This window comes from Drosophila sechellia, chromosome X (genome assembly GCF_004382195.2).
Source record: "Drosophila sechellia strain sech25 chromosome X, ASM438219v1, whole genome shotgun sequence".
Taxonomy (NCBI): domain Eukaryota; kingdom Metazoa; phylum Arthropoda; class Insecta; order Diptera; family Drosophilidae; genus Drosophila; species Drosophila sechellia.
This window is the reverse complement of record NC_045954.1, coordinates 14,109,993-14,134,849: the sequence shown is the minus strand read 5'-3', so window position 1 is coordinate 14,134,849 and position 24,857 is coordinate 14,109,993. Positions and strand designations below refer to the sequence as shown.

At 42.6% G+C, this 24,857-nt stretch overlaps 10 protein-coding genes across 14 annotated transcripts in view; 9 read left to right on the top strand and 1 right to left on the bottom strand.

Moving 5' to 3' along the window:
- The window catches only part of LOC6618538 (zwei Ig domain protein zig-8), a 134,741-nt gene extending 133,320 nt beyond the window's left edge, over window positions 1-1,421 (bottom strand). For all 5 annotated transcript variants that reach the window (XR_004362500.1, XM_032725392.1, XM_032725391.1 and 2 more), the window contains exon 1: window positions 736-1,421. The gene's annotated coding sequence lies outside the window, so the exon portion shown is untranslated. The remainder of the gene's footprint in view (window positions 1-735) is intronic.
- A 4,818-nt stretch (window positions 1,422-6,239) lies between these two features.
- LOC6618534 (suppressor-of-stellate-like protein) lies at window positions 6,240-7,196 on the top strand. The gene is made up of 3 exons (XM_002042758.2): window positions 6,240-6,257; window positions 6,315-6,842; window positions 6,902-7,196. Exons 1-3 carry the CDS (start codon window positions 6,247-6,249, stop codon window positions 7,041-7,043), a joined length of 681 nt encoding a protein of 226 aa, XP_002042794.2. The 5' UTR covers window positions 6,240-6,246; the 3' UTR covers window positions 7,044-7,196.
- Window positions 7,197-8,229: 1,033 nt separating this feature from the next.
- LOC6618533 (protein BFR2) lies at window positions 8,230-9,219 on the top strand. The gene is made up of 2 exons (XM_002042757.2): window positions 8,230-8,337; window positions 8,392-9,219. The coding sequence occupies exon 2, from the start codon at window positions 8,409-8,411 to the stop codon at window positions 9,048-9,050; it is 642 nt and encodes a 213-aa protein (XP_002042793.2). The 5' UTR covers window positions 8,230-8,337; window positions 8,392-8,408; the 3' UTR covers window positions 9,051-9,219.
- Window positions 9,220-9,766: 547 nt separating this feature from the next.
- Window positions 9,767-10,216, top strand: LOC116802063. Its single transcript, XM_032725115.1, has 3 exons — window positions 9,767-9,802; window positions 9,883-9,960; window positions 10,013-10,216. Exons 1-3 carry the CDS (start codon window positions 9,767-9,769, stop codon window positions 10,214-10,216), a joined length of 318 nt encoding a protein of 105 aa, XP_032581006.1.
- A 651-nt stretch (window positions 10,217-10,867) lies between these two features.
- Window positions 10,868-11,865, top strand: LOC6618532 (suppressor-of-stellate-like protein). Its single transcript, XM_002042756.2, has 3 exons — window positions 10,868-10,928; window positions 10,986-11,510; window positions 11,570-11,865. Exons 1-3 carry the CDS (start codon window positions 10,918-10,920, stop codon window positions 11,688-11,690), a joined length of 657 nt encoding a protein of 218 aa, XP_002042792.2. The 5' UTR covers window positions 10,868-10,917; the 3' UTR covers window positions 11,691-11,865.
- Window positions 11,866-12,335: 470 nt separating this feature from the next.
- On the top strand, window positions 12,336-13,292 carry LOC116802155 (suppressor-of-stellate-like protein). The gene is made up of 3 exons (XM_032725510.1): window positions 12,336-12,353; window positions 12,411-12,938; window positions 12,998-13,292. Exons 1-3 carry the CDS (start codon window positions 12,343-12,345, stop codon window positions 13,137-13,139), a joined length of 681 nt encoding a protein of 226 aa, XP_032581401.1. The 5' UTR covers window positions 12,336-12,342; the 3' UTR covers window positions 13,140-13,292.
- A 1,030-nt stretch (window positions 13,293-14,322) lies between these two features.
- On the top strand, window positions 14,323-15,321 carry LOC6621120 (protein BFR2). Its single transcript, XM_032725270.1, has 2 exons — window positions 14,323-14,430; window positions 14,485-15,321. The coding sequence occupies exon 2, from the start codon at window positions 14,502-14,504 to the stop codon at window positions 15,150-15,152; it is 651 nt and encodes a 216-aa protein (XP_032581161.1). The 5' UTR covers window positions 14,323-14,430; window positions 14,485-14,501; the 3' UTR covers window positions 15,153-15,321.
- Window positions 15,322-15,868: 547 nt separating this feature from the next.
- On the top strand, window positions 15,869-16,318 carry LOC116802062 (histone H1.3-like). Its single transcript, XM_032725113.1, has 3 exons — window positions 15,869-15,904; window positions 15,985-16,062; window positions 16,115-16,318. Exons 1-3 carry the CDS (start codon window positions 15,869-15,871, stop codon window positions 16,316-16,318), a joined length of 318 nt encoding a protein of 105 aa, XP_032581004.1.
- Window positions 16,319-17,007: 689 nt separating this feature from the next.
- LOC116800183 (suppressor-of-stellate-like protein) lies at window positions 17,008-17,967 on the top strand. The gene is made up of 3 exons (XM_032725476.1): window positions 17,008-17,030; window positions 17,088-17,612; window positions 17,672-17,967. Exons 1-3 carry the CDS (start codon window positions 17,020-17,022, stop codon window positions 17,790-17,792), a joined length of 657 nt encoding a protein of 218 aa, XP_032581367.1. The 5' UTR covers window positions 17,008-17,019; the 3' UTR covers window positions 17,793-17,967.
- Window positions 17,968-18,437: 470 nt separating this feature from the next.
- Window positions 18,438-19,390, top strand: LOC6618531 (suppressor-of-stellate-like protein). The gene is made up of 3 exons (XM_002042755.2): window positions 18,438-18,455; window positions 18,513-19,040; window positions 19,100-19,390. The coding sequence occupies exons 1-3, from the start codon at window positions 18,445-18,447 to the stop codon at window positions 19,239-19,241; spliced, it is 681 nt and encodes a 226-aa protein (XP_002042791.1). The 5' UTR covers window positions 18,438-18,444; the 3' UTR covers window positions 19,242-19,390.
- Window positions 19,391-24,857: the final 5,467 nt, after the last annotated feature.

The window sequence follows — 24,857 nt, the reverse complement described above, 5'->3', positions numbered from 1 at the left end:
ACATGGAAGCAACTTGAAATTTTCTGCTCGCAGGTGTGCACTTTTTTTCGTCCTTTTCTTTTCAGGATCTGAAAATTTCGTGATACAAGTTTTGCACACTGGCAGCTCAAAAAAAAAATGGAAAAATGTAATGTATGGCAGCATATTTATTAGTACAATTTGGAGATCGCAGATCAAACTTTTCGCCACTGCTGGCGTTTTCTTTAAATTTTTAATTTTTGTTGCACTTCTGAGGACTTGAGAAGTTTTCGGAACTTTGTAGCCTAATATTTAGGCATATTTATGGTGCAAGAATTACGTACAAACAAGCCACATTCTCCAGTAATTACAATTCACAGGATAATAAGAAGTTAAGAGATTTTATGTGTTAGATTTGCGCTAAAAACACTTAAATAATTTCCTTTTATAAAACTACGATGTTCTGTTTTGCCAGCGGCTTTTAAACACATGAAAGTGGTATTGTTAACAGTAATATTCTTATAATAATTATCATCCTGTTCAGCCAGCGGGCTTTAAAATTAACGAAACTCCTCTATTTCATAAGTTAAGTTAGGATTTTTAGTATTTTTTTTTTTGCGCTTTTTGAAGCGAATTTCCGTTTCAATTGGGTTAGACTGTGCAGCAACAGCCTCGGGACTTTAAAAGGCTCATCCGCACACAGAAACACACAAGCACGACAATACCAACGCACACCACCCGCACACGCACACACACACACACACACAGGACACTTACGGCTTGAGTTATTGGGGCAGGCCCAAAAGTATGCTAAGCTTTTCGCTTTCGCTCTGCAGCTGCTGCCAACTGCAAACTGCAATCAACTGGATTTCACTTTTTCGCCCGCCGTCGTCTCACTTTTCATTGTTTACGTTTCACTTGTACGTCTCTCGCCTTCTTTGTTTTCGTGTTTTTCTTGTCAATTGAGGAAAACCCCAAAAAGAGAAACAACAACAATGCAATATATATGGCACACTCTCACACACTCAACCGAAAAAAACAACAAACAACAGATGCAATTGGCGGCGGCACGCGTTTCCCGACGCGACGCGACGCGTTTTGAATTTCCCGGGGGTTAACGGGGGTTAATGTGTTGGGCGGCGCGGTGTGGGGGCAACGTTCCGCGTGTGGCGGGCGGGGGCGCGGAACGTGGGACGTTGGGCGGTTAAGGACGAGCCAGCCACAATTGCAATTTGATGATCGCGATCGCGACCGTTTCACCGCCTGCCTTTCCTGCAGCGTTTGAATTCCTCGAGATTTACAGTTTCGATGTCGTAGGGAATTCAGTTGTCGAGCATTCGCATTCGCATTCGAGTTCGAGTTGTGTGGCAGGCAAGACGATCCGAAACGAGACGAAACGAATCGAATCGAGTCGAGTCAAATGCAGTGAATATCCGCCTTCAATCGCGTGACACAAACCGTTGTGTTCGATAACCTAAACGAAACTGAATCGCCGAACACTCGAGGCTCAAAACTCGGCCAAAGCTTCGTGTCGCCCTCGTGTCGTGTCGTAGGTGTCTCGGCCATCGAGTTCCACACACACACACACACGCGCGCCTACCTTTGGCAAAGCGCACACGAAGGAGGCGTGTGGGTGAGGTCGTGCGTCGCTGTACGTTCGGCGTCGCTGCTCCACATCCTCATCCCGCTCCACTCAGCCGATATCCACTTCGTGCGGAGGTTTTGGGCGATGCGCGCGCGCAAAGTGGCACTTGTGGAACGCGAGTGTGGACTGCATTCGCATGGGAGATGAGCAAGGGTTCGATAAATGCCGGGCCAGGGGTCGCCAGGGGTTAAACCACCCCAAAATGAATAAACAACACGTTTAATGTGGTTTTGCACTCGAAATTAACAAAAAAGAAAACATTTGGACAAGGCGGTTCTTTGAAAACAGACACACCCACTGCATCAATGAAAACTTTGTGCTTGCATACATATGTATATATATGTGTAAATATATACATACATTTGTATACAATAAACAACTAAACTAATTCTTATCTATCATGCGCGTATTATCTTCCGTTATTTCACATTCTCAAAAAGTATCAGGCAGCGAAAATTCAGGTGTGTATCCCAAGGTAATTCATTCACAAACTGTTAGTTTTGCAGGTTTCTTTTGGTTCGCCACTGATTCTTGCTGATAACGATCTCAGAAATTTCTCTCTCTCCTCTTTCAATATCATTGCTTATTCAACATACATACATATGTTTGTAAGTTTTTATGCGTATTTATAGTTTGTGTTCGGTGTGCTTTGTATGTTTGTACATATGTATGTATGTATGTGGTACTCATTTATTGGAGTGATTTATTTATTTATTTAAGTGAATAAAATATAAAGATAAATGAACTATTTTAACTTACGATGTCAATTTATAGTTGTTATTTTGATATGGGTAAGTTTTTAAAAGAATTAAAACAATTTTTCATATATATTTTCTATAATTTCAGATTTACAAATTGTTAGCTTCGCCCACTTGTTATCGAAGGGGCGGGGCATCGCTGGCGGTGTCCTGTGTGGACTCCATTGGACTCCCCCAGCTCGTGTGGCGCCACCGAACGACAGTCGCGGCCGAGAGGCAGGCAGTGCTGCAACTGCAGCGGGCGGCACGAAGAGTCCTGCGTGTCGTCGGCAGACGCACGATGTGGCGCAGACACAGGACGCAGGACACGGGACGACGGACTGCTGACTGCTAACTGCTGCTCATGTTGCATGTTGCATGCTGGTTTTGCTGGTGATGATGGTGGCGATGCTGATGCCAGCGGACAAGTTCAAGGGAATTCCGCTCGCGCGACAAATAAATTACACACGCACCGCCAGCGAGTGCATGCAAATTAAGATGGCAGCCGCAGATCCTGCTTCCTGCACTCACTCCCTCAACTTCAGCTTTCAACTGCGCGCCATCTCGAGATACTCGGCAGTCATTTGAACTCGGCCAGTGTGTCGTTACCCCGCCTGCGGATCCAATTGTGCCACTAACTTCCTTCCTTCCTCCGAGGGTAAAACCGAATGAGCAATGATTATTACATATCAGCTGCATTTTCACAATATATGTACAATATATTCACGAATTTCCATCGTTTTTGATTCGATTATTAGCTCGTTAAAATAAAATTATAATGACTGAATGGCTAAACAGCCTAATTAACATTAAATTTCATGGGAAATTATTGATAACGTATTCTACACATGTATTATAGAAACATTCAAAAGCGCAGTTTTAAAAATTATTATTATTGCTTCCTTCTAAGCATGAATAATTCTTCATTAAATTGAAATTTTATGTGTATACAATATGCTTTTTCCTTGATTGATTACATATTCATGGGTTCGTTTTTTTTTCAGTGCATCCTGCTTTCAGGTTGTTTTCCCTGCGCGTTGCACTTTGCTGACTTTGCTTTACTTTTGCACTGACTTGCCACTCGGATTCGAATTTCTTGGCTGGTGCGGCGGGGAAATCTCTTATGGCTGCTCACTTGAACGGTTTTCGCCGTTGTTGTTGCCATTGTCGCTGTTGTTGTTGTTGCTGTTGATGGTTTTCCCCTGATTTTTGCCATGTTTTTGCTGCTTTTGGCAGCAAGAGTCCTAAGCCCTTTGCACTCACTTCGCTCGGTTTGCGCATCGTCGAGCAGCATCAAGTTGATTTTCGACCAAAACCCACCCATCCACCCACTCACTCAGTCCCCGGCGAAAGTTGTCATTAAAAAATTGCACTCAGCGAGCCAAAAAGCGTTGCTGCAACTCTGTTGCATGCAGGTGGGCAAAAGTTGCGGGCTGGTTGGGCGTGGCGCGGCAAGGCAGGGGGAATTTGCTGCGGCATGCGGCACAAAAAGTGCAGTGGAAACATCAAGGCTACCTTGGAGGAAACTTTCTGCATTTATGCGAAACGCCGCAGCAGCAGCTGCAATGAATTCATCCTTCCATCCTTTGCCACCTTGCCACAAAAGTCCGCTGTCTTGAGGGGTTTAAGATATGGCCAGGACGTTGCACACACACCCCTGCGAAACTGACAGTCTATGAGCCATTAAGGTCTCATTTAAATCAAGAGCAGTCTACTAAGCGTTCGCCATCAAGTGTATTATATAGACTACCACGCATTTCTCCTTGCCTCTTGAAAGTACATTTTTTATACATATTATATTTATCTATTTTGCCCTTTCAGGGGTGTGGGGGTGCATGATGTCCATGAACTTTTGTATCCCCCTGTGGAATCTGTTCTTCAATAAGCAAAATACTTGTATTTCGAGGCTTTCACAAAAATGAAAACATTTATTTTAAAATATATATATTTCTGAACGTATAGGCTGAACTTGTCCCTGAACTTTTGCCATCCCCATGGAGGCGATTTTTCAATAAGTTAAATTATTATTCATGCCAAAGAAAGTGAATGTTGCACGTTGGAAAAAGGAGAAACATGAATTCAATTGAATGTACATACATATATTACACAACTTGAATTTATGTTTAAATCTTTATGTCTTTCGTAAGTCCCTAAATGTATAATCCCTCGAATCACACAAATTAACAGATTTCAGATTTTGCCTTTAGCCATAAAATGGTTCTATAACTGCTTAATTTCGAAACGCATAACCACACAGCTCAACGGCTTATTAACTTAAAAAATTGTAGACACACATAGAAAATATGGCGCGGGCGTTTTAGCAAAAGGAAGTCCATAATAATTCTCTTAAAATGTCGATTAATTATAAATGTGCAATCGTACTTAGTTTCAGCATCGATTTTCTAATCGTCGAAGGCGACGCTTCACCCAACGAGTTAAGTGTAACCCCCTTTGCAGGCGCCACTGCCTTTTGCACCCCTCGTGTTTTCGTCCTGGCTTTTGTGCAGTTTCTGGTTGTTGCTTATCCTGCCGCCATTGTCCTGGCAGCCTGTATTGTTTTAGTACAACAGCCACGAAATGCAACTACGACGACGAAGACGGGGCATTGTCAGTGCCGACGTTCACCTGAACGCCTCCTGTCGCCTCCTCAAGGTCCTGCCCCCCATCCGACAGTCCTTCGCATTTCAGGATCCTGCGATTCCCAAGTCCCAAGTCCCGCATCTGCAACATCTTCTTTTCGTCCCACTGCCGGCTTGTTCGACTACACTGAGCACAATTATGCAACATAGTTGCCATCGTTTGAATAACATGGTACACAATCTTTAGCAATATAATATAATATAATATATATATAAATGAGTAACAGCAAATACATTTGAAGCTGCCATTTCAAAACTAAGCTACATGTGAACATCCATGGCAATCTGGCCTGCTATCAATATATTTTTTTTCCCAGTGCAGCTGCCAAAAGACGCGCAGCGCGTGGCTCCTTGCGATGCTGCCTTTCAACTTAAGTGAAATAAAATACAATTTATTTGTATATTGTTTTGCTGTTGACAATTGCGCGACTGCAGAGCGCAACTTCTTCGCGAAACGCGAAAAGGGGTTGTGGGTGTTCCTAATGGCTGCCAGTGGATGGGTGGGTGGCTGGCTGGTTGTGCGTGTGGCATGTGCCTCATTAGTGCTACATTTTCGGACGGGCGCCCATTGTCTTGGATTGCCTCCCAAGTGGCAACTGGACGACGTGACGATGTGCACATTTAATAACGTTCCGGGTTTGATTAAACAGAAAGCAGTAGTATTCGTGGCGAAAAGTAGGCCAAGATTTCCATGCATTGTCCAAACAAATGTCTGCACGAAAAATAGCTATTATTCTGACAGACTCTTAAATGCAATAGAAAGCCACCTTGGTCCTAGTATCAAACAAGAGAGAATGCTATAGTCGATTTTCCCGACTATCAGATACCCCTTACACAGCTAGTGTGGGATTATTCTGGGATATCGATAGAATCAAATGGGGAATTAAATGAGACACAATTTTAAAATTGTTCAAAATTGTTCGACGTTCATACGGACAAAAAACAGATGGCCATGGCCAGATCGACTCGGCTATTGATCCTAATCAAGAATATATATACATTATATGGTCGGAAACGCTTCCTAGTACCTAGTATCTATCTAGTATAATGTTAATGTTAAAAAATATAAAAATATATAATGTTTAAAAATTCCTGAATTTAAATCATTTTGCTGTGGATACTATTTATAAAATAATATAAAAGTTATCGGCCGATTAAGGGTGGCTACCCTGTCGAAACTCTGACGCATAGATGTCATTATGGCATAGTAGGCCTTGTGATTTTGCAGTTTACTTTTTATTGTATTCTATAAGAGTGAACTGGCAACATGTCGAGCCCGTAAGTAACTAGGTTTTTCTTATGGAAAAAATAGGAAATCACAGTGAAATCTTGTAGCCAAAGCAACGAGTCTAAGGTAAATTCCAGCTGGATTGATTGGTTCGTTGGGAAGACTGGCAACGAGTTCCTCTGCCACGTGCCCATCGAATTCATAGCGAAGAAGTTCAACCTGAAGGGCCTGAAGCACAAAGAAGAGGCACTGGAGATTGTCCTGGATCCGACATTCGACAGTTCCTTGGACTGGGTCTCCGGCTATGAGGCGGAGCTGTACGGCATGATCCACGCCAGATACATCCTGTCTGCGCATGGCGTGGATGACATGCGCCTAAAATTTGAGAGAGGGGACTTCGGAAGGTGTCCGAGGTTCTACTGTGACAGGCAGAGAACCCTCCCAGTGGGTCTCAGCGACAAGTGGGGCCAGTCTACTGTGAAGGTCTACTGCCCTCGCTGTAACGACGTCTTCAAGCCACGATCCCGCAATGAAATGCTGGACGGGGCCATGTTTGGGACCAGCTTCCCGCACATGTTCTTCATGCAGCTGCCGATGCTGAGACCCCAGCCGCCCGTGGAGAAGTACGTCCCCCGGTAAGTAATTCTCCGAGTATAGTATAGTTATTTTCTACACAAAGCGCTTCTACTTGCAGTATCTATGGATTCCGGTTGCACGAGTCGGCCTTTATGCCGCTCGCATCGCGCGAGTCCTCGACCGCGAATATGGGATCCTCGGCCACCTCCTCGGGCACCTCCTCGTCACCCTCCCCTTCCAGAATTGACCAGGATGTTTAACTCCACACGATATCTTGTTGTTGCAATTAAACACATTCCCCAGTGCGTTGATATGGCCAGCTACCACATACTCATGCACCTATGACACCTCATACACCTCATACACTTCATACGCCTAATACACCTGATACCACCTTTCCTAAAAAAAATTTAAGCGACTAATAAAACTATGAAAAAATATTCAACAATTTTTCAAAAATGTGGGCTTAGCAGTTTTGCGGGGTTTTTGGGCGTTAGATTGGGGGTGGCAACAAGGGTCAACAAACTTGCCTGCGTCTTTGTCTATAAAATCTGTATGCCGAGACGGACAGATGGACATGGCCAGATCGTCTCGGCTGTTGACCCTGATCAAAAATATATTTACATTATATGGTCGGAAACGCTTCCTTCTGCTTGTTACATACTTTTAAACAAATCTAGTATACCCTTTTAAAAAAGACATTATTATACATAGTTGAATGTTAAAGTTTATAAAATATATAAGAATATGCGCGTTGTTTAATGCAAAATTGATTACTTGAGGCACGACGTGCGGTCGTAAGCACCTAAGAATCTATGTCTACTAGACAATGTCTACTCTAATTTTAAACACGTCGCAAGCTGAATACTCCAATGACAATTATTCTAATATAAAGTCATATTTGAAATTTATTTTGCTATATTATGTACATAGTTGCGGCTATTACTATTTCTAAGCTATATCCAAAAAATAATATCGTTAAGTCAATGCAAAACAAGAATTTTTTACATCGTGCCAATTAATCAAAAATAATACAGATTTAAGGGCTAAGAACTTGTAAAGCGAAGGGCATATTATGTATAATTTACAATGCATGTGCATAAGTGTGCACATATGCAATTGTCGGCTGTCATTGTATGCGTAGAAGAGAGCTGAACAAAAATTCGATAGAGCCTGGAGCCACCTCTAGAGCCATCCCTAAAATATCGTGTTCAAAACTATCGTATGGCGTGTTATGCTAGTGACTGTACTTTTACGCTACGAGTAACGGGTGAAGAAATGAATATATTTGACAGTATCCTACTGAATCTACCAATTTCCATAACTATAAATAACTATGCCAGCCGAACATAATAAGAATTTTCGAGTCCATAGTTCCCATCTGCAAGGGCATAACAAAGATCTGGCAACCCTTTTAGCACGCGTCACAAACTCAAAGAAGTCGATAACTTTGCAGTCTACCAATACCATTTCTTATTTGGCGTGAGGACATTAGTTGATTCACATCTTCGAGCGGATATTACTTAACTATTTGCAAAGCACAGCATTTCCAAGGTGAGCACTTCGAGAAAATTCTTTTCCACGCACTTTACACATACAAGTTGATAGGATTTCTCAACGGAACTATGGATTTCAACAAGATGAAGAAAATAGAGGAGGCGGTTCGCATTGGCGGCAAGGGATCGGTGCGCCGCAAGCACAAGAGACTCCCATCGGCTGCGGCCACTGAAAGGCGCGTGCAGGCCGAATTGGCCTTGTTACCGTTGAATGAGCTCACCGATATCCATGAGGTGGCCATCGAGTTCACCGATTCCAGTGAGGTTGTGTTTACCATGCCCAAGGTTCGGGGTAGCAATCACAATTCTTTTTTCGTGGTTAGTGGCGATATCGTGCGCAAGTCGTCAACAGCTGGCGCATCGAAAGTGGCCAAGGCACCCAAGCCACCCAAGCCAGAATCAGAGGAGTCCATTAAGGTGGTGGCCAAGAAGCCCAAGAAGCCGCGCAATCGTGTTCGTCCTCGCAACAAGAAGGTGCAAATTATGCTCTTCAAAAACGATGAAGAAGCGGCCATGGCTGGCGGGGATTCGGAACCGAAGCTTAGCAATGGTAAATCAATTTTGATCTCCTCTGAAGATGGTAGCGATCCGGATAATGACTACGTGCCATCGGATGAGTCTGATGTGGATCAGACCATCGTCTGCGACACAGATTCGCTGGAAAGCGGCGATGATTCCGATGACGAGGAGGACGATGACAGTGAGGAGTGAAACTACCAATTTTCTACCCCGATTACTATGGTCCTGCGGAGCATGTTAATCCGAAGACTTAACGCGCATAGGTCTCCGAGGACGAAGATTAGACATACTCATTTGTTGATACATTTGTACCAATTTTCTAAATAAATCGCATACTAAATACATGCATACTTCAAATGTATTTTCTGTACATTTTTTCGGAACTACTTCTAAAACAAGTTTATTTATTGTACCTAAAATTTTCATCAAATGCTTATCTTACAAGAACGCTGCGTTACGTTTTTGCCAGTCATTATTTTATGTTCTCATTCGCATAGAGTTGTCAACATTTTTTGGGGAAATGGCCAAATGGCCAATGATTAATCGGCTAAAAATAATTGTAGGAGATATCATCACAATTTTCAACCGAATATCTATTATAAATAAAAAGAAAATGAATATACTTGACAATATTCTACTGAAGCTACAAATTTCAAGAGCTGTTAATTGCATAATTTATTGTGAAATAAAAGAACTACTACTTATTATGGCAGCCGAACATAATACGAATTTTCGAGTCTAGAGTTTCTATCTGCATGGTCATGACAGAGCCCAAGTAGCCCTTTTAATACGTGTCAAAAACTCAAAGAGGAAGACGATGACTTTGCAGTCTAGTTGATTCACATCTCCGAGTGGATACTACTTAACTATTTGCAAGCCCAGCATTATCAAGGTGAGCATTTCGAGAAATGGACTTCAACAAGCTCAAGAAAATGGAGGAGGCGGTGGGCATCTGCGGCAAGGGATCTATGCGCCGCACAAGAAAATCCCATCCTTGACTGAGTTCGATGAGAATCGCGTGCAGGCTGCATTGGCCATGTTACCGTTGAAGGATCTCAGCGAAATCCAGGAGATGACCATCAAGTTCACCGTTTCCAGTGAGGTTGTGGTAATCATGCCCAGGGTTGAGGGCACCAATCCCAATTCTTGATTAGTGGTCATTTGTGCGCAAGTCGTCAACAGCTGGCCCATCGAAAGTGGCCAAGTCACCCAAGGTACCCGAGACTCCCAAGGCACCCAAGGCAGCCAAGGCACCCATGCCACCCAAGGCACCCATGTTATCCACGGCACACATCCCACCCAAGGCTCACAAGGCACCCATGCCATCCAAGGCACCCAAAGCACCAAAGGTTCGCTGAAAAGCTTCGGCGATGATTCCGACGGCAAGGAGGACGATGACAGTAAGGAGTGAAACTTGATACATATTTACCAATTTTCTGAATAAATCGCATACTAAATACATGCATACATGCATTATTTTTTGTTCTCTTCCGCATAGAATACCTTAGAGCTCTCAATATTATTTGAGGAAATGGCCAACAAACTTGAGCTGCGTCTTTGGCTATAATCTGTATGCCGAATCTCAACCTTATAGCTTTTATAATTCCTGAGATCTCGACATTCATACCGACGACGAACAGATGGCCATGGACAGATCGACTCGGCTATTAATCCTGATCTAGAATATATATACTTTATATAGTCGAAAACGGATCTAGTATAGCCGCTTACTCTACAAGTAACGGGTATAATTAAAAAATATGTGTTGTGTTTTATTTAAATAGTTAAGTGGTAATATAAATGAATGGTAAGTTTATTAATGCATTTAAGTGTTAAAAAATTCCTGAATTTATAAGATTTTGATTTGGATACTATTAATAAAACAATATAAAAGCTGAACTTGCCGCTTTGACGAGTTTAAAGTTTTTGTAAAGTTATCGAGTTCACGCGCGATTAATTGTTGCAGCCCTGTCGATACTCTGACACATAGATGCCATTATGGCATAGTAGCCCTTGTAAATTCGCACTGCACTTTGTATTACATTTTTCACGAGTGAACATGTCGAACCCGTAAGTAAATAGGTTTTTCTTATAGAAATGATAGTAAATCACAGTAAAATCTTGTAGCCAGAGCAACGAGCATAAAGTAGATGCCAGCTGGATTGGTTGGTTCGTTGGGATGATTGGCAACGAGTTCGTCTGCCGCGTGCCCATCGACTTCATAGAGGACAAGTTCAACCTGACGGGGCTGGAGTACTTGAAAGACACAATGAACGTGGTCCTGGAACCGTTGTTCGACAGGTCCGTGGCCTGGGTCTCCGGCTACGAGGAGAAGCTGTACGGCATGATCCACGCCAGGTACATTATGTCGGCGCGTGGCGTGGAAGATATGCGCCTGAAGTATCTGATGGGGGACTTCGGATCGTGTCCGAAGTTCTACTGTAAGGGGCAGAAAGCCCTGCCAGTGGGCCTCAGCGACAAGTGGGGCCAGTCCAAAGTTAAGATCTACTGCCCAAGCTGTAAAGACGTCTTCCGGCCGAAATACCGTCCAAAGCTGGACGGAGCCATGTTCGGGACCAGCTTCCCGCACCTGTTCTTCATGCAGTTTCCGATGTTGAGACCCCAGCCGCCCGTGGAGAAGTACGTCCCCCGGTAAGTTATTCACCGAGTATAGTATAGTTATTTTCTACACAAAGCGCTTGCACTTGCAGTATCCATGGATTCCGGTTGCACGAGTCGGCCTTGATGCCGCTCGAATCGAGCGAGACATCGAGCGAGACGTCGACCGAGGATATCGGATCCACCTCGTCCCCCTCCTCCTGTCCGAATTGACCAGGATGTTTAACTCCACACGATATCTTGTTGTTGCTATTAAACACATTCCCTAGTGCGTTCATATGGCCAGCTACCATATACTCATGCACCTCTTACACCTCATACACCTAATACACCTGATACCACCTTTTCTAAATAAAATGTAAGCGACTAATAAAATTATGAAAAAATATTCTACAATTTTTCAAAAATGTGGGCTTGGCAGTTTTGTGCCGTTTGTGGTCGTTAGAGTGGGCGTGGCAACATGGGTCAAAGAACTTCCGCTGCGTCTTCATCTCTAGAATCTGTATAATCTCAACCTTCTCTAGCTTTTTTAGTTCCGGAGATTTCGACGTTCGTCTATTAATCCTAATCAAGAATATATATACTTTATATGGTCGGAAACGCTTCCTTCTGCCCGTTACATGCTTTTCAACGAATCTAGTATAATGTTTATGTTAAAAAAATATAAAAATATATAATGTTTAAAAATTCCTGAATTTAAATCATTTTGCTGTGGATACTATTTATAAAATAATATAAAAGTTATCGGCCGATTTAGGGTGGCTACCCTGTCGAAACTCTGACGCATAGATGTCATTATGGCATAGTAGGCCTTGTGATTTTGCAGTTTACTTTTTATTGTATTCTATAAGAGTGAACTGGCAACATGTCGAGCCCGTAAGTAACTAGGTTTTTCTTATGGAAAAAATAGGAAATCACAGTGAAATCTTGTAGCCAAAGCAACGAGTCTAAGGTAAATTCCAGCTGGATTGATTGGTTCGTTGGGAAGACTGGCAACGAGTTCCTCTGCCACGTGCCCATCGAATTCATAGCGAAGAAGTTCAACCTGAAGGGCCTGAAGCACAAAGAAGAGGCACTGGAGATTGTCCTGGATCCGACATTCGACAGTTCCTTGGACTGGGTCTCCGGCTATGAGGCGGAGCTGTACGGCATGATCCACGCCAGATACATCCTGTCTGCGCATGGCGTGGATGACATGCGCCTAAAATTTGAGAGAGGGGACTTCGGAAGGTGTCCGAGGTTCTACTGTGACAGGCAGAGAACCCTCCCAGTGGGTCTCAGCGACAAGTGGGGCCAGTCTACTGTGAAGGTCTACTGCCCTCGCTGTAACGACGTCTTCAAGCCACGATCCCGCAATGAAATGCTGGACGGGGCCATGTTTGGGACCAGCTTCCCGCACATGTTCTTCATGCAGCTGCCGATGCTGAGACCCCAGCCGCCCGTGGAGAAGTACGTCCCCCGGTAAGTAATTCTCCGAGTATAGTATAGTTATTTTCTACACAAAGCGCTTCTACTTGCAGTATCTATGGATTCCGGTTGCACGAGTCGGCCTTTATGCCGCTCGCATCGCGCGAGTCCTCGACCGCGAATATGGGATCCTCGGCCACCTCCTCGGGCACCTCCTCGTCACCCTCCCCTTCCAGAATTGACCAGGATGTTTAACTCCACACGATATCTTGTTGTTGCAATTAAACACATTCCCCAGTGCGTTGATATGGCCAGCTACCACATACTCATGCACCTATGACACCTCATACACCTCATACACTTCATACGCCTAATACACCTGATACCACCTTTCCTAAAAAAAATTTAAGCGACTAATAAAACTATGAAAAAATATTCAACAATTTTTCAAAAATGTGGGCTTAGCAGTTTTGCGGGGTTTTTGGGCGTTAGATTGGGGGTGGCAACAAGGGTCAACAAACTTGCCTGCGTCTTTGTCTATAAAATCTGTATGCCGAGACGGACAGATGGACATGGCCAGATCGTCTCGGCTGTTGACCCTGATCAAAAATATATTTACATTATATGGTCGGAAACGCTTCCTTCTGCTTGTTACATACTTTTAAACAAATCTAGTATACCCTTTTAAAAAAGACATTATACATAGTTGAATGTTAAAGTTTATAAAATATATAAGAATATGCGCGTTGTTTAATGCAAAATTGATTACTTGAGGCACGACGTGCGGTCGTAAGCACCTAAGAATCTATGTCTACTAGACAATGTCTACTCTAATTTTGCACACGTCGCAAGCTGAATACTCCAATGACAATTATTCTAATATAAAGTCATATTTGAAATTTATTTTGTTATATTATGTACATAGTTGCGGCTATTACTATTTCTAAGCTATATCCAAAAAATAATATCGTTAAGTCAATGCAAAACAAGAATTTTTTACATCGTGCCAATTAATCAAAAATAATACAGATTTAAGGGCTAAGAACTTGTAAAGCGAAGGGCATATTATGTATAATTTACAATGCATGTGCATAAGTGTGCACATATGCAATTGTCGGCTGTCATTGTATGCGTAGAAGAGAGCTGAACAAAAATTCGATAGAGCCTGGAGCCACCTCTAGAGCCATCCCTAAAATATCGTGTTCAAAACTATCGTATGGCGTGTTATGCTAGTGACTGTACTTTTACGCTACGAGTAACGGGTGAAGAAATGAATATATTTGACAGTATCCTACTGAATCTACCAATTTCCATAACTATAAATAACTATGCCAGCCGAACATAATAAGAATTTTCGAGTCCATAGTTCCCATCTGCAAGGGCATAACAAAGATCTGGCAACCCTTTTAGCACGCGTCACAAACTCAAAGAAGTCGATAACTTTGCAGTCTACCAATACCATTTCTTATTTGGCGTGAGGACATTAGTTGATTCACATCTTCGAGCGGATATTACTTAACTATTTGCAAAGCACAGCATTTCCAAGGTGAGCACTTCGAGAAAATTCTTTTCCACGCACTTTACACATACAAGTTGATAGGATTTCTCAACGGAACTATGGATTTCAACAAGATGAAGAAAATAGAGGAGGCGGTTCGCATTGGCGGCAAGGGATCGGTGCGCCGCAAGCACAAGAGACTCCCATGGGCTGCTGCCACTGAAAGGCGCGTGCAGGCCGAATTGGCCTTGTTACCGTTGAATGAGCTCACCGATATCCATGAGGTGGCCATCGAGTTCACCGATTCCAGTGAGGTTGTGTTTACCATGCCCAAGGTTCGGGGTAGCAATCACAATTCTTTTTTCGTGGTTAGTGGCGATATCGTGCGCAAGTCGTCAACAGCTGGCGCATCGAAAGTGGCCAAGGCACCCAAGCCACCCAATCCACCCAAGCCAAAATCAGAGGAGTCCATTAAGGTGGTGGCCAAGAAGCCCAAGAAGCCGCGCAATCGTGTTCGTCCTCGCAACAAGAAGGTGCAAATTATGCTCTTCAAAAACGATGAAGAAGCGGCCATGGCTGGCGGGGATTCGGAACCGAAGCTTAGCAATGGTAAATCAATTTTGATCTCCTCTGAAGATGGTAGCGATCCGGATAATGACTACGTGCCATCGGATGAGTCTGATGTGGATCAGACCATCGTCTGCGACACAGATTCGCTGGAAAGCGGCGATGATTCCGATGACGAGGAGGACGATGACAGTGAGGAGTGAAACTACCAATTTTCTACCCCGATTACTATGGTCCTGCGGAGCATGTTAATCCGAAGACTTAATGCGCATAGGTCTCCGAGGACGAAGATTAGACATACTCATTTGTTGATACATTTGTACCAATTTTCTAAATAAATCGCATACTAAATACATGCATACTTCAAATGTATTTTCTGTACATTTTTTCGGAACTACTTCTAAAACAAGTTTATTTATTGTACCTAAAATTTTCATCAAATGCTTATCTTACAAGAACGCTGCGTTACGTTTTTGCCAGTCATTATTTTATGTTCTCATTCGCATAGAGTTGTCAACATTTTTTGGGGAAATGGCCAAATGGCCAATGATTAATCGGCTAAAAATAATTGTAGGAGATATCATCACAATTTTCAACCGAATATCTATTATAAATAAAAAGAAAATACATATACTTGACAATATTCTACTGAAGCTACAAATTTCAAGAGCTGTTAATTGCATAATTTATTGTGAAATAAAAGAACTACTACTTATTATGGCAGCCGAACATAATACGAATTTTCGAGTCTAGAGTTTCTATCTGCATGGTCATGACAGAGCCCAAGTAGCCCTTTTAATACGTGTCAAAAACTCAAAGAGGAAGACGATGACTTTGCAGTCTAGTTGATTCACATCTCCGAGTGGATACTACTTAACTATTTGCAAGCCCAGCATTATCAAGGTGAGCATTTCGAGAAATGGACTTCAACAAGCTCAAGAAAATGGAGGAGGCGGTGGGCATCTGCGGCAAGGGATCTATGCGCCGCACAAGAAAATCCCATCCTTGACTGAGTTCGATGAGAATCGCGTGCAGGCTGCATTGGCCATGTTACCGTTGAAGGATCTCAGCGAAATCCAGGAGATGACCATCAAGTTCACCGTTTCCAGTGAGGTTGTGGTAATCATGCCCAGGGTTGAGGGCACCAATCCCAATTCTTGATTAGTGGTCATTTGTGCGCAAGTCGTCAACAGCTGGCCCATCGAAAGTGGCCAAGTCACCCAAGGTACCCGAGGCTCCCAAGGCACCCAAGGCAGCCAAGGCACCCATGCCACCCAAGGCACCCATGTTATCCACGGCACACATCCCACCCAAGGCTCACAAGGCACCCATGCCATCCAAGGCACCCAAAGCACCAAAGGTTCGCTGAAAAGCTTCGGCGATGATTCCGACGGCAAGGAGGACGATGACAGTAAGGAGTGAAACTTGATACATATTTACCAATTTTCTGAATAAATCGCATACTAAATACATGCATACATGCATTATTTTTTGTTCTCTTCCGCATAGAATACCTTAGAGCTCTCAATATTATTTGAGGAAATGGCCAACAAACTTGAGCTGCGTCTTTGGCTATAATCTGTATGCCGAATCTCAACCTTATAGCTTTTATAATTCCTGAGATCTCGACATTCATACCGACGACGAACAGATGGCCATGGACAGACCGACTCGGCTATTAATCCTGATCTAGAATATATATACTTTATATAGTCGAAAACGGATCTAGTATAGCCGTTTACTCTACAAGTAACGGGTATAATTAAAAAATATGTGTTGTGTTTTATTTAAATAGTTAAGTGGTAATATAAATGAATGGTAAGTTTATTAATGCATTTAAGTGTTAAAAAATTCCTGAATTTATAAGATTTTGATTTGGATACTAATAATAAAACAATATAAAAGCTGAACTTGCCGCTTTGACGAGTTTAAAGTTTTTGTAAAGTTATCGAGTTCCCGCGCGATTAATTGTTGCAGCCCTGTCGATACTCTGACACATAGATGCCATTATGGCATAGTAGCCCTTGTAAATTCGCACCGCACTTTGTATTACATTTTTCACGAGTGAACATGTCGAACCCGTAAGTAAATAGGTTTTTCTTATAGAAATGATAGTAAATCACAGTAAAATCTTGTAGCCAGAGCAACGAGCATAAAGTAGATGCCAGCTGGATTGGTTGGTTCGTTGGGATGATTGGCAACGAGTTCGTCTGCCGCGTGCCCATCGACTTCATAGAGAACAAGTTCAACCTGACGGGGCTGGAGTACTTGAAAGACACAATGAACGTGGTCCTGGAACCGTTGTTCGACAGGTCCGTGGCCTGGGTCTCCGGCTACGAGGAGAAGCTGTACGGCATGATCCACGCCAGGTACATTATGTCGGCGCGTGGCGTGGAAGATATGCGCCTGAAGTATCTGATGGGGGACTTCGGATCGTGTCCGAAGTTCTACTGTAAGGGGCAGAAAGCCCTGCCAGTGGGCCTCAGCGACAAGTGGGGCCAGTCCAAAGTTAAGATCTACTGCCCAAGCTGTAAAGACGTCTTCCGGCCGAAATACCGTCCAAAGCTGGACGGAGCCATGTTCGGGACCAGCTTCCCGCACCTGTTCTTCATGCAGTTTCCGATGTTGAGACCCCAGCCGCCCGTGGAGAAGTACGTCCCCCGGTAAGTTATTCACCGAGTATAGTATAGTTATTTTCTACACAAAGCGCTTGCACTTGCAGTATCCATGGATTCCGGTTGCACGAGTCGGCCTTGATGCCGCTCGAATCGAGCGAGACATCGAGCGAGACGTCGACCGAGGATATCGGATCCACCTCGTCCCCCTCCTCCTGTCCGAATTGACCAGGATGTTTAACTCCACACGATATCTTGTTGTTGCTATTAAACACATTCCCTAGTGCGTTCATATGGCCAGCTACCATATACTCATGCACCTCTTACACCTCATACACCTAATACACCTGATACCACCTTTTCTAAATAAAATGTAAGCGACTAATAAAATTATGAAAAAATATTCTACAATTTTTCAAAAATGTGGGCTTGGCAGTTTTGTGCCGTTTGTGGTCGTTAGAGTGGGCGTGGCAACATGGGTCAAAGAACTTCCGCTGCGTCTTCATCTCTAGAATCTGTATAATCTCAACCTTCTCTAGCTTTTTTAGTTCCGGAGATTTCGACGTTCGTCTATTAATCCTAATCAAGAATATATATACTTTATATGGTCGGAAACGCTTTCTTCTGCCCGTTACATGCTTTTCAACGAATCTAGTATAATGTTTATGTTAAAAAAATATAAAAATATATAATGTTTAAAAATTCCTGAATTTAAATCATTTTGCTGTGGATACTATTTATAAAATAATATAAAAGTTATCGGCCGATTAAGGGTGGCTACCCTGTCGAAACTCTGACGCATAGATGTCATTATGGCATAGTAGGCCTTGTGATTTTGCAGTTTACTTTTTATTGTATTCTATAAGAGTGAACTGGCAACATGTCGAGCCCGTAAGTAACTAGGTTTTTCTTATGGAAAAAATAGGAAATCACAGTGAAATCTTGTAGCCAAAGCAACGAGTCTAAGGTAAATTCCAGCTGGATTGATTGGTTCGTTGGGAAGACTGGCAACGAGTTCCTCTGCCACGTGCCCATCGAATTCATAGCGAAGAAGTTCAACCTGAAGGGCCTGAAGCACAAAGAAGAGGCACTGGAGATTGTCCTGGATCCGACATTCGACAGTTCCTTGGACTGGGTCTCCGGCTATGAGGCGGAGCTGTACGGCATGATCCACGCCAGATACATCCTGTCTGCGCATGGCGTGGATGACATGCGCCTAAAATTTGAGAGAGGGGACTTCGGAAGGTGTCCGAGGTTCTACTGTGACAGGCAGAGAACCCTCCCAGTGGGTCTCAGCGACAAGTGGGGCCAGTCTACTGTGAAGGTCTACTGCCCTCGCTGTAACGACGTCTTCAAGCCACGATCCCGCAATGAAATGCTGGACGGGGCCATGTTTGGGACCAGCTTCCCGCACATGTTCTTCATGCAGCTGCCGATGCTGAGACCCCAGCCGCCCGTGGAGAAGTACGTCCCCCGGTAAGTAATTCTCCGAGTATAGTATAGTTATTTTCTACACAAAGCGCTTCTACTTGCAGTATCTATGGATTCCGGTTGCACGAGTCGGCCTTTATGCCGCTCGCATCGCGCGAGTCCTCGACCGCGAATATGGCATCCTCGGCCACCTCCTCGGGCACCTCCTCGTCACCCTCCCCTTCCCGAATTGACCAGGATGTTTAACTCCACACGATATCTTGTTGTTGCAATAAACACATTCCCCAGTGCGTTGATATGGCCAGCTACCACATACTCATGCACCTCTTACACCTCATACACCTCATACACTTCATACCCCTAATACACCCAACCACCTTTTCTAAAAAAAAATGTAAGCGACTAATAAAATTATAAAAAAATATTAGACAATTTTTCAAAAATGTGGGCTTGGCAGTTTTGTGCCGTTTGTGGACGTTAGAGTGGGTTAAATAACCTCCGCTGGGTCTTCGTCTCTAGAATCTGTATAATCTCAGCCTTCTAGCTTTTGTAGGTCCTGATCACGACGTTCGTACGGACAGACGGACATGGCCAGATCGACTCGGGTATTAATCCTGATCAAGAATATACTTTATTTGGTCGGAAACGCTTCCTTCTGCCCGTTACATACTTTTCAACGATTCTAGTCTACCCTTTCTACGAGTAATGGGTATAAAAACTGGCTATGCTCCAAATAGTTGATGATTTTCAAAACAAATACGAAACAATGGGGCGTATGCGAAGCTCTTACAATATTATCCTAAGAAAGGGACGAAATCGGCTTATGCTCAACTAATTGATTTTACTAATTGAAGGGCTTTATTTTAATCTGCTGATCATTCGCTAACATATTTATAACAAGCTTGGTGCTAAATTGCTTAAATAATCATTGTTTAACGAACACTCATTAAAATAGTTAGCAGAAAATCACAAGGTAAATTACACTGCTTTTATGGTAATTACAATTGCATCGACAATGAACCTGTTTCAATTTATGTGAGTGTACAATTTCATTGCTAACACGAAAAGGGAAAGAATTATTTTGCAAACTAAACATAAGCATAAAATAACAATTTACCTAAGTTTTTGGAGAATATTAAATATTATTATTATTAAGTGCTGTGATTTTTCGACAGCCACTCGTTTTGCCACTAGGCTAATCAATCATTGAAAACGGTATGGAAAATGGCAAGATTCGACTGAAATTAAAGTGTTTTATGCAGTCAAGAGCAAATAGCGTTTCACCAGCATTCAAAAATCAATTCGACTCGACTATTACTTTAATCAATAAATTTCCGATAATGCATTGAACATCAGATACCACACCGAAATTCTCGGTTTATGGTGTGTGGAACAATGCAACTTCAAAGCTAACAAAACCAACAAAAGGACCTCGGCAGCAAGTTAATTAAGCAGAAGACAAATGAGAATGAAGTGCACAATTGTTAAACAGCAGTAGTTGCAGCAAAGGCCATTACAATTAATATCCATCACTCGTGCGTGGCAATAACATGGGGGAAAACATATATATATATCTATATATATGTATGTAAATATATATATAGTTTTAGCACCCAAGTCCATTCAGTCGGTTTAAGCCACAAAAGGGCTAAAACAATGACCGCAGAAACAATCTATAAACACATCTGCCCATCCATCCATCCATCTATCATAGTCAGAATCGTCTTCTTCATCAATGCAATATTTATCCCATCCACTACTTATTATAAAATAATCAAAATTCGACAAATTTTGCATTGTTTGTTGCCTCCATTATTATTACGTGCCAAAAGCAGCAGCAGCAGCCGCCACCTCAACCTCAACCAAACCCAAAAAGTATGGGCGAAAATCCATTGAACGGGTGTCGACGACCACGCGGCGTATACGCGATGTTGCCTGCCTATTTGAATGCATCTCTAATGCGTTATGCAAAACTGTCCATTGTGGTTCACCCTGGCCCATTGTTATTGTTGCTGGCGTCGCTGGGCTGCTGGGTTGCTGGGTTGCTTGGTTGAAACAGACAGAACACACAAAACAGACAAAACAGGGGGACATCATCACCTGAGTGTGTGAGTGTATGAGCACACGGGAATATGCGAGCAAACAAAGAAATATGGTCGTTCAGTGAGCCAAACGGCGGCAGGAACAAAGGTAAGCTACACTCGCAGTTCCAGTTTTTGGGTTCCCAAAAAAAGGATATTGTTTAAGCAGATTCTCGGAGGTGTGAGGATAGACTCTTTGTGCTACTTCAAAAATCGAAGTAAATTTAATCAGGTTTTTGGTCACCATTTAAGCCGAGCAGTTTCCAATTTTGAGAAAGCTAAAATATATGAAAATGCAGAGCTTCGGAAAATTAATCGCGAGAAACTTTTAAAAGTAAAGAACATCCAGTGGATCATGTTAAAAAATTTGGAAATATTATATTGTATAATATATATAAAGATTTCTTGGCGGTAGTTCTGTCGATAGTTTCCCATTTTTCTGATGGCCAAACAAGCAATATTGGTCGAGTGGCAATGCCCTCGGCCTACCAATTGCATTGGTCACAGAAATCTCGGAAATTCCTGCAGCTATTCATTCGACATGGCCCGCGAGTTAGTTACCCGCTTTGCGAGTAGAGAGTATGGTGCAAATAGGAATAAAAAATACCATTGCATACACACAGGCGCCGGCCACAGACGCCGCCAACGTCCTGCCATTTAACTGCCAACGGATGTTATGGTCGAGTGAGTGACAGGGGGCGTGCCCGGGACAGACCGGGCCGAGCTGGGCGGGGACAGCGCCTAGTTTCATTTTTAATTTATTGATGATTTTATCAACGGCCAATAACAAACCACAATGGCACAGCCAGCACCGCTGGCCAACAACAGCAACTAAACGGCAACAACGGCCGACAATGGCAAACAAAACAGCACGGCCAAAATGCTAAACGAACAGAGAACGTAGCAACAATAATACCCGCACAACAACACCAAATCACAGGATATACACGCAGTTCTTCTTATTTTTGCTAACGTTAATCGCAGGTTCCTTGGGTACACGATATTCGATACAGAAACGCAGATACTTACTTACTTTAGGAGCTGCTGCAGCGGCGCAGGTAAAAAGTAAAGCGGTTTCAATAAAAAACTACATATCTTCAAAGTCAGATCTTTTTTTTATTGATAACATAACAAATAATTCTGAAATACATCTTAAAATAAATTAACTACAAGCAGTTTTAGTTAAAGGATTGTTAACTTGATAGATAGTCAGAACTGTAATGAAAAATCTATGATAGCCACAAACCGTTTAAGTAAATTGCACTTGTTAGTAACATTAGAAAATTATGCTTTACAGGGTAGCAAACTGTCGAAGTTCTGCGAAGAAAGCTCTCTAAATTACTTTTTTTTGGTGTGTTGAAACGTTTTTGAGAAATTTGCGTTGATTTGTAAAACGCGTCAGGTGCGGAAATGACGCCGTTTTCGGTGTATATGTCCGTGGGGGAGTGGCAGGTGGGCGGTAAAAGCGGAAGTGCGGAGGGAGGGGTGTTCGAGGGTAGCGCAAACGGTGTCGGCCATTTGCAATAAATGCCAAATGCCCGAAAAGCAGGCGAGAGAGCAGGGATCGTCATCAGCGGCAATCGGCTCAACGACTCCATGCGAAACCTGAACTCAACTGCAGTGCTTACAAATGCAAATTGAAACATGATAATTGGTCTCACCTGTGTGTGTGTGTGCGTGTGTGGGTGTTGCCGTGCGAGTGTGTGCGAAAAATCTCTGCACTGCAAATAAAACCAAAAAAAAGGCCCCCAAGAAAACTGTGCTGTGTTCTTATAATGTCAACAATAAAAGCAAGACAAAAAAAATGTAACACTTTTATTTGCAAATGCTTCGAGTTCAGTACACTGCCCAGCAGAAATTTAGCCATGCTCGTGCATTATTTTAATTGTTTTTTAGCGATTAATTAATGCAACAATTTCGCCACTCGGCTGACTAAAAAAAAAGTGAAGCCAGAAAATGGTGTTTACAAATTCGGATGGACGTAAACGGATTCCTTTGAATTAAAATCTTCTAAGCATTAAAGTAAACAATATTTAATTGCACATTTTATGCACTGCAAAAATAAGCTATAAAATAAAACAATGGAAAGTTTATTTATTTTCAGATCAAAATAGTTGAAAAGTTGAAAAAACAATGTTCGCTCAATTTCAAATTACTTACTTTAGGTAAAATTTTCTAGAAAAATATTTTATTTTTTAAGTCGTCACTGGAAACTTTTGCATTGATTTATTTTTTATTACAATCTCCTTACAATCTCATTCTAACAATAAGATGTAAACTCGTTACTGAAATTGAATTACTGTACATAATTAATTATATTACTTTGATATACGATAAGTTCTGGCCCGTTTTGAGCAGTGTAAAACGGGCTTGTATGCTTGCATGCCGCACATGCATATGTTTATGGGATTGTGAACGGTTGCGGGGCGTGTGAGCGCAGATTAATTCACTCAACTGTAAAACCGCTCATTGCTGTAACATTTACGCAGCGGCGCGTTCTGCGGTCAGCGGCGTTGACCAGGACATGCCACGCCCTTATTCGACGTTGATAAGTGGGCGTACAGTCAAGTGGCAGTTGGATCGGATAGGATTGAATTGAATTGGATTGGATTGGATCCGTTGGAGCCAAGTCGAAGTTTAAGTTCTTAGAGCGTCATAATTATGGCTGCACTGCGTTGTTGAATTCACAAAGGACAAGGGAGTCCTTGGAACTCAGAGAGATGGAATTAGGATGGATTTTGAGCTGTTTATAGGAAAGTAACTACCGTAAGATTGAATGTTTTACATACGATCTTATGATCACATAATATATTATATTTACTTAATATTATCGATTCGTAACAACGTAAAAGAATGTCAAAAAGCTTACTATATATTTAGTATATATTCATCAGTAGCAAGAAAAAACTATCTTAATTTATTACCTTTTATTACCTTTAACATAAATATTGATTTTATTTTGTACATTTACTTTGGTGTATGTAATAATTAAGATGTTGCACGCTCTTTTTCAGTTTTCCAAAAATAGTTGGTTCGCCGTTACCAAGGATGATACTCTCGTTTTGGTTTCTTGCCCAAGAGCCGTTGCTAGCATAATGGGTCCGCCAATTGATATTTCTGGTAATTGCCATTGCGTTGGTTCAATGTGAATCATCATCTGCTGGATGCAACATGCAACGTGCAACGAGCAATGTGCAACATACAATGTGCAATATGCATTCAGCCATCCAGCCATTTGCAACTGGGTCCCGCAAAAGCAGCTAAGTCCATGTGCGATGCGATTCTGCCGCCTGCTGACCAATTATGGTCACTTGGCCGCGCCACATGACCACCTCCGTCCACCTCCACCTCCATCTCCCTCCATCCTCCTCCGACCACCTCTATCCTGCCATTTTCGCCATCCGCGTTCCAATGCCTAAGCGCACAGGCTGAACTCTGACCTCTCCGCTCGAGTGCGACTTTGCCACAGTTCACAGTTCATTTTAGCTCGGTTCAGTTCAGTTCAGGGCCAAATCCCGAAAACGCTCTAGTTGGCGAACACATTATGCAACAGCCGGTTTCGATTTTGAAAGTTGCCGTTTTCGGACGCAAGATCTTCAATTTTTGGACGTATTAAAGCAGAACGAATTGAAAAAGTAAAGATGCTGAGCATTTTCATCATATCATGAATAGATTTACTTTATTCATTTCTTTCCACACTTACAATTCGTTTCTCTTAGACATTAATTACTTTCAACATTTTACCCACCTAAACATTCCGGTAAAAGTACAGTTTCAACAA